This window comes from Tachypleus tridentatus, chromosome 13 (assembly GCF_004210375.1).
Source record: "Tachypleus tridentatus isolate NWPU-2018 chromosome 13, ASM421037v1, whole genome shotgun sequence".
Lineage (NCBI taxonomy): Eukaryota > Metazoa > Arthropoda > Merostomata > Xiphosura > Limulidae > Tachypleus > Tachypleus tridentatus.
The window spans coordinates 204,906,535-204,915,758 of record NC_134837.1 but is presented as its reverse complement, the minus strand read 5'-3'; the positions used below and the strand labels follow the sequence as shown (position 1 = coordinate 204,915,758).

General features: G+C 34.9%; 1 protein-coding gene across 1 annotated transcript; it reads right to left on the bottom strand.

The window, feature by feature from the left end:
• Positions 1 to 182: 182 nt before the first annotated feature.
• On the bottom strand, positions 183 to 8,587 carry LOC143238999 (solute carrier family 35 member G1-like). Its single transcript, XM_076479703.1, has 2 exons — positions 8,451 to 8,587; positions 183 to 3,666 (listed from the first exon to the last, which is right to left on the bottom strand). The coding sequence occupies exon 2, from the start codon at positions 3,662 to 3,664 to the stop codon at positions 2,642 to 2,644; it is 1,023 nt and encodes a 340-aa protein (XP_076335818.1). The 5' UTR covers positions 3,665 to 3,666; positions 8,451 to 8,587; the 3' UTR covers positions 183 to 2,641.
• Between the last annotated feature and the right edge of the window lie 637 nt (positions 8,588 to 9,224).

Below are 9,224 nucleotides of genomic sequence, written 5' to 3'. Positions count from 1 at the left end.
CTTATGCTGCACAAACAAAGGAATAGTGTGTCCACGTTTAATAACTTACTACTACATCTTATGCTGGACAAACAAAGGGATAGTGTGTCAAGGTTCAATAGCTCACTGATATGTCTTACGCTGCACAAACAAAAGAATAGTGTGTCAAGGTTTAATAACTCACTACTGCATCTCATGCTGTATAAACAAAGCAAAATTTTTTCGAGCTACATAACTGTATTTATTTCTTCATTTTTTAATACATGACACCTTGCACATACACAGGCTTAATAACAGATGATCCAGGAAATGAAGTATATTCTAGTAAATACATTTATTTATCAACTCTAGAACAGAATTATATAATCTTAAATATGTTTTAGTTAATACTTACCCACTTTAACTTATATAGGTGAATGTTTTACTGTACAATTTGTTATCAACTGAATACTGGGATATCTTTAAAACAAAGCATCAGTTTGTACAAATTTTGTAACTCCTCACTAAATGTCAAAATATTTTGTTTGTTTCCTATTATCGTTTCTGTTAACTAAAACTGTTCAATAGAAGGAGGAAACACATTTGCTTGATTTGTTTTGTCTTGAGTGACAATGAAACATCTCGAGTTATATTTTAATGTTATAAATATCAGTTTCTTGAATATGTTTAACAAAACTTGCATTTTTATCCTGAAACACCTATCTGTAGATTTATTTTGTTTTATCACAAAGATACATTGACGGGAAATCTACTCTCTCTCCATTGCAGGAATTGAACCCCAAATGACAACATTATATCTTGCTGCTGAGCGACTGAGAGAGTTTATTGACAGAAGTTTTCAATTACTGTTTATAATAAACAACTACCATACTTTATCAAATAAAGGCATAAACAAAAAAAGTAACAATTTCATAAAATAAATCAAGTAAGAAAGAACTATATTATTATTGATAAAAACAGTAAACAGAACAAACTAGATGACTTGAAATTAGAGAAACCCATTTTTATTTGTTCCTACACACAATAATCTCTTTTTATTATTAATAATTGGCTTAATCTTCTGAATAGAATTTGTACAATAAAGGAATACTAAAAATAACCAGGATTGGACCAATGGTCATAAATTGAGTTTGACTGGCTTATTCATTATGGTAATTAATAGAACTGATCTTACCATGTAAGAGCAAATCCTACTCAAAATTTAAGCATTATGATTTTTTTTTCTACCCCAGATTTTAATTCCATGAAGTAAAAGTCTCATAACTTGGTGTGCCTAACTGTAACATGTATGGCCTAGAGAATCACACCACTGGTTAAGAAAGATGTATCAAGTAGGGGATCATGGTTCTTTGTTCTAAATATATACAACAACCAATATTTTACACATGGAGGTCCATGTCATATTCCTAACAATATACAACAACCAATATTTTACATATGAAGGTCCATGTCATTATTCCTAACTATATACAACAACCAATATTTCATATATGAAGGTCCATGTCATTATTCCTAACTATATACAACAACCAATATTTTAGACATGGTAGTCCATGTCATACTCCTAACTATATTCAACAACCAGTATTTTACACATGGAGGGCCACGTCATACTACTAATTATATATAACAATCACTTTTTACAAATGACTATCCATGTCACACTTCCAAGTAAATATAACAACCAATGTTTACACATGAAGGTCTATGTCATACTTCTCACTTTATACTACAACCAATCTTTTACACATGGACGTCCATGTCATAGTCCTAACTATATACAACAACCATTATTTTAGACATGGAGGCCCATGTCATACTCCTAACTGTATACAACAACCATTATTTTAGACATGGAGGCCCATGTTATACTCCTAACTATATACAACAACCAGTATTTTACACATGGAGGTCTATGTTATACTCCCAACTATACAACAACTAATATTTTACACATGATGGCCCATGTCATACTCCTAACTATAAAACAACCAGTATTTTGCACATGGAGATCCATGTCATACTCCTAACTATACAACAACCAGTATTTTGCACATGGAGATCCATGTCATACTCCTAACTATATACAACAACCAATATATTACACATCGAGCTTTGTAATGAAGTGTATCTATCAACTTATATAATGTTAGTTTATAATTCTGTGTGTTTATATTCATTGATAAAGGAAAGTTATGTAGTTTCTGGTCATATTTTTTCTTTGTACTTGTTACACATAAATGATTAAAGACTATATGTATGAAATATTTATTACATATTTATCAACATTCATTACAATTTAAAGTATTTTTAATTACTACTTAACAAAATAAATCCTAAACCTATGTAATAAATTAAAAACCTAATACTGTATCTTATTATCATACATGTCCAAGATATTTCCCTCCTGAGACCTCAGAGCTCAGTTTCACTTGTTTCCTGGTGCTGTCAGGTTTTTTAATAGTTGTTTTCTGGTTCTAAGTTTCTCAACAGTTGACGAATACGTGTTTTTGTCTTCATTTAAGTTTGGGATACCGGTGGTACTTTACTTAGCAATAGCCTACGTATTTAATTATTCACGTTTTTTAAACTGATATTAGTAGCTCTTACAGGTTCATTATTCATCTCAGATATTCTGGTGATGACTTCAGTCATTCATTTGTTACGTTGAGTTCTTGCATCTTTTTATACTGACCACACCCACAGAGGAACACACAAGCACTGCCCCCAAAATACTAGTCCACCCGACCTGCTCTTCCAATAACGTAACCTGAAAGATGAAGGACAAAACCACGTTTATTGTTCGTCCAATGGACACCAGGCCAGCCTCTTCCAGTTTCAAGGCAGCAGTTTGAAGAAAGCTTGCTATTGTGAATGAAATCATTGATACAAGAATTAACCAACCATCTGCTCCACAGTGAGGGAACGACCATTCATTGATGACCGTCAAAACAACTGAATCTAAGATAAAAGTCGAAGTAGAGAAAACAATGTTAATAGAAGAATAGCTGGTACGTTTTAGCTTCCTCATGACGACAAACACCAAAGCCATGAGCAAACAACCACCTAAAGCCATACAAGAGCCAGTTATGCGGTCGTTTATTGAAACGTCAGAGTCCTGGTCATCTCCAAAGAGGAAAGACGGTTTGGAAATTAGAAAAACCCCCGTCACAGTAGTGAACACAGTTATTACATGGAAACCATCACAAGATTCGCCAAGTAAAACACATGCAAACACGTTCACAAAGACTGGAGCACTGAAAGCAATAGTGGAAGCATCTGCCAAAGGAATCAGTTGAAATGCGGAATAGATTAAAGTAGCGGATACTGCTCCGATAACGGCTCTCAGGAGAAGAAAGGGACGTTCTCCTTGAACACCGAATAAAGGCTCCCGTGTCTTGACAATAACGCTGACGAAAATGGCTGTTTGGAAAACAGAATCAAAAACAAGGATCTCCAGTGGGTTTATTGACGGTAAAAGTTTAAACATTAAAGAACAGGTTGCAACAAAAAAACCCGAGCCAAGGGAACACATAAAACCTAATCCGGGTAGTTTAAGAAATTTGTTCCAACATCCTTTTTGTAAACTGTTAGGTAGTAAAGGAGTTGATTCAAATGTTGTTTCTCGATCCAGTCTGTACCTGGCTCCATTACTCCAAATCTCCCAATCTTGAATAGTAGGCATAGCTGAAATATAAAAATAAAATTATTTAATTCCACAAACCACCTCTAAATATAAATGCTTTTAATAAAAGTTAAAGTTTAGACAGTGTGAATAACCTGGCAGGATTCAGAAAATACAAATAATAAAGCCATATTGATTTATCTGCTGTCTAACAGGGGAACTAAGTAACACACACACACTTTAAAATTCTTCCTGCAGATTTTTAAATTCACGTTAATAACTTTAGGTTTAATACAGCAGGGATAAGGCTATAACACCACAGCAACATTCGTAATTCCTGGGTTTAGAATTATTAGACAAAATACAAGAAGCAGTGGTCTTGTAAATAATATTTTTTACAAGTTTTTAAATCAGAAACCAAATTAATTGTTTTTAACTAAGATGTTGTTTTATGTTTGTTTCCGTTTTTCAGATATTAACTTAAAGCTTGTTTGTTTTTGAATTTCGCACAAAGCTACTTGAGGGCTATCTGTGCTAGCCATCCCTAATTTAGCAGTGTAAGACTAGAGGGAAGGCAGCTAGTCATCACCACCCACCGCCAACTCTTGGGCTCTTCTTTTACCAACGAATTTTACCAATGTCACATTATAACGCCCCCACGACTTGGAGGGCGAGCATGTTTGGCGCGACGGGGATGCGAACCCGCGACCCTCAGATTACGAGTCGCACGCCTTAACACGCTTGGCCATGCCGGGCCGACTTAAAGCTAGTTATGAATTATTTGTGCTAATTTTATATTAATAGACTAAAGAAAAGAAAGCTAATCAATAACATCCACCGGAAGTCTTAAGCTATTTTAATAATCGATTTTAAATAATAACTTTAATAATTTAATGAATTTAATAATCGAGAAGAAATATATGTAATCAGCCTCATTTTACAGAAATCCAACTTAACAGTTTTTGTAATATATAAAAAGGTAATATATATATTGTAGTGGCGTTGGTCTTTCATTTATGGGTTCTTTTAACTTATCTGATGAAAACAATTCCACGCAACAAGAATAAATTACTTCCTTCTTTAACATTTCTACAAAGTTGTACACTGTCGTAAATTGTTATAGACCTACGTTACAAACGACGTTGAAATCTCTTTAACAATGGTGGGAATTAAGTAAAATCAAGTTACTGGTAGAAAGTAAATCACTAAGCGCGATGGCAAATCCAAATACTTCCAGAAAATATACTGACTAATTAATTTCTATGTCTTAAGGACTTGGGGAGAGTGCTCGGGGAAAATTGTTAGGAGGGGACCATCAGAGCTCAACTTAATAATATGTCAAATACAGTTCAGTATACTTTATTAGCTACAATGTAAGCAATACACAAATACAATTAATGGTTAGGCAATATACGAAATACTGATTATAATATTTATGATAAATATTAATAATCATATAATCACAACGAATTATATTTGTTAAATGGTCGAAAAAAGAAACTGTAAAAACATGTTAGTGGAAAATAATGGGTTTATATTGATTGAGTAAAATTGCTGTTGCCACAATGATAGAGTTGTAAACGTGTTTTTCAAATATATATCCAATTTCAGATTTTTTTATCTTAATCGGAACCTCCCCCTCGATCCAGAAGGGGCCCGGCATAGCCAGGTGGTTAGGACGCTAGACTTGCAATATGAGGGTCGCGGGTTCGAATTCCCGACGCACCAAACATGTTCGTCCTTTCAGCCGTGAGCGCGTTATAATGTGACAGTCAATCCCACTATTGGTTGGTAAAAAGTAGCCCAACAGTTGGCGGTGGGTGGTGATGACTGGCTGCCTTCTCTCTAGTCTTACATTGCTAAATTAGGGACGGCCAGTACAGATAGCCCTCGTGCAGCTTTGCGCGAAATTAAAAAAAAATAAACAAACGATCCGGAAGAAGAGCTAGCGTGGCCTGGTGATCAGGGAACTTGACGAGCAATTTGCAGGTCTCGAGTCCGAATCCCGTCACCGAATATGCTCATCGTTTCAGTCTTGGATGTGTTATAATGTACGACCAATCCCACTTTTCGTTGGTAAAAGAGTATCCCAAGAATTGGTGTTGACTGGTGAAGATTAGCTGCTTTCTCTCTAATCTATATCTTCTAAATTACGGACGACTAAAGCAGATAGCTTTATCGTGGTGAATATTTTTACTTTATAAAACCGTTTCTCTTCTGTTTAGGGTTTTCTATCTACCACAGATTCAGTGACATTTCTTTCCCACGCTAAGATTTGAAATAATATAGTAGAATCGCAGCTTGAAGCGGAGGGTAACAGAAAGAGTTCAGCTGCTAGTTTCTTTTATTGAATAGACAGACTAATTCCACTCTATACGTTGCGGGAGTCGAACCCCAGATTTTAGAGTGCATAAACTTACCGTTCATCCATCAGTGGACTATGTAAAGAAAAAAATTCAACTTGCTCTGTATTTATATTAGAGAAAAGAGAGAAAAACAAATTCAGATGATCCATAGGAATGAGGAGAAACGGGATGTGGATCCGAGGGATTCATTACTGCAACTCCCCCCACCCCACAGCGGCATGTCTGTTATCTTACAACTCTAGGTATCGGGTTTCAGTAATGATGACAAGTAGAGTAACATACACCCCATTGTGATGTAGTTATAATGAGGATTACAAGAACACGAAAGTGTGCCTGTTCCATGTGTCATCCGTGAAGTAAGGAACAGAAAGTAGGACACGGTAAACCATGGAACGGGAGATAATTCTATGATTGGAAGTAGGACACGATACACCATGGAACGGGAGATAATTCTATGATTGGAAGTAAGACACGATACACCATGGAACGGGAGATAATTCTCTGATTGGAAGTAGGACACGATACACCATGGAACAGGAGATAATTCTATGAGTGGAAGTAGGACACGATATACCATGGAACAGGAAATAATTCTATGATTGGAAGAAAGGCATGATACACCATGGAACAGGAGATAATTCTATGAGTGGAAGTAGGACATGATACACCATGGAACAGGAAATAACTCTATGATTGGAAGAAGAGCATGATACACCATGGAACAGGAGATAATTCTATGATTGGAAGAAGAGCATGATACACCATGGAACAGAGATAATTCTATGATTGGAAGTAGGACACGATACACCATGAAACATGAAATAATTCTATGATTGGAAGAAGAACATGATACACCATGGAACAGGAGATAATTCTATGATTGGAAGAAGGACATGATACACCATGGAACAGGAGATAATTCTATGATTGGAAGAAGAGCATGATACACCATGGAACAGGAAATAACTCTATGATTGGAAGAAGAGCATGATACACCATGGAACAGGAGATAATTCTATGATTGGAAGAAGAGCATGATACACCATGGAACAGAGATAATTCTATGAGTGGAAGTAGGACACGATACACCATGGAACAGGAAATAATTCTATGATTGGAAGAAGAACATGATACACCATAGAACAGGAGATAATTCTATGATTGGAAGAAAGGCATGATACACCATGGAACAGGAGATAATTCTATGAGTGGAAGTAGGACATGATACACCATGGAACAGGAAATAACTCTATGATTGGAAGAAGAGCATGATACACCATGGAACAGGAGATAATTCTATGATTGGAAGAAGAGCATGATACACCATGGAACAGAGATAATTCTATGATTGGAAGTAGGACACGATACACCATGAAACATGAAATAATTCTATGATTGGAAGAAGAACATGATACACCATGGAACAGGAGATAATTCTATGATTGGAAGAAGGACATGATACACCATGGAACAGGAGATAATTCTATGATTGGAAGAAGAGCATGATACACCATGGAACAGAGATAATTCTATGAGTGGAAGTAGGACACGATACACCATGAAACATGAAATAATTATATGATTGGAAAAAGAGCATGATACACTATGGAACAGAGATAATTCTATGATTGGAAAAAGAGCATGTTACACCATGGAACAGAGATAATTCTATGAGTGGAAGTAGGACACGATACACCATGGAACAGGAGATAATTCTATGATTGGAAGAAGGACATGATACACCATGGAACAGGAGATAATTCTATGATTGGAAGAAGAACATGATACACCATGGAACAGGAGATAATTCTGTGATTGGAACTATGCTACAAAAAGTAGCAGTAAGACTGAACTGAATGCTTGACTAGATAATAGGTAACTTAATGTAAAAACTTTGTAGAAACAAAGTAAGAAATGTGGCTTTTGTACACTTAAGTAACAGAAATAATGGCTGTTCGGTTATTGTGAACCAGACCTGTTTGGACAAACGCTACAATTATCTAACCTAATTTGTAGAGGATATTACTAAAATGATTATTGTAGAAACTTAGATAAATTATATTTATTAAAAATACAATAAGAGGAAATTTTAGACAAAGAAAATTCTGGTTTTAATTATTGCAACGTTTTGATCCTCTATATAGATCATTAAGAAGCAACAGTTTTATTCAGTAAATCACTTTTTAACAGTCGTTGTTTATGCATTTTTAAGAAATTAATTAGTACGAACCTCACTAAACATTAAAATACCCGTATATTAATCTAACAACGTTTAATCTTATTATCGTGTGACGTAAAGTATAATACAGCATCTGGATAAATTCATTTACTTGAAGTTGAAAAATCCATATTCCTAGTATTTCTCGAAACTGTGAAATCTTGCAGAAGATAAGATGAAAAAAGTTAGATAAATTAATATTTGGCTTGTATCATGCGAAACAAAAGGAAAACCAAATATGATCACTCAGCCCTCTACTTACCAAACCACCTGGCTCCTAGATTCACAACAAAGTATTTGTGGAATGTTTCTTCTCACTCCAGACATGCGTTATTTTTCTAGAAAGTTTTGTTGTCTTCTGCCGAATTTTCACTGTCTAACGAGCTTTGATCTGTGAACAGGAAACTTGATATGACGTGTCAAAGGTCAGAATTGCACTAATCAAGGACACCCCCATGTGTTTGAGCGAGATTTCACAACTGACTCTTAACTGATTTTATAATTAATTCTACAGTTGTAACTAATAGCATTAAAAAGTTGTATATTGGATGAATATTAAATAAATAGCTATGAAAACTACAATATCACAAAAAAATTACTAATTCGTGATGACTTAGAAATTCTATATTTCGCCTCTTCATATATCACCGTCGTGCACCATGCTTAAATTATGCCCCAGGTAATCTAGTGACGGCCATGAATTTGAGTTGTTATTCTGCGTATATATTGTCTCTTTTTGTCCAGCTCAACTGACTAGTTTTAGTGTTGTACGAAAGTTCTCTCTGGCAATAACTTGCAGAAGACAAAGGATAGATCTGAAATACTATTTTTTTTACACTCCTCTGAGTTTTAGATTTGAAAGGACAGATTAAGGATGAATGTTTGAAACTTATATCTGCGATTCACATGATTTGTATAATACATTTTAGGCTTACTGGAAAATTGGCGATTACTTTTATGGTTTGATTTAAAATATGTGTTTAGTCAAAACCACAAGGATAGGCTTAATGAAGTGATTGAATTCGAACGAGAAAGA

What these genes read in the sequence shown, in the direction of transcription:
- LOC143238999 (XM_076479703.1), bottom strand. Translation starts at nt 3,664, where the DNA reads ATGCCTACTATTCAAGATTGGGAGATTTGGAGTAATGGAGCCAGGTAC.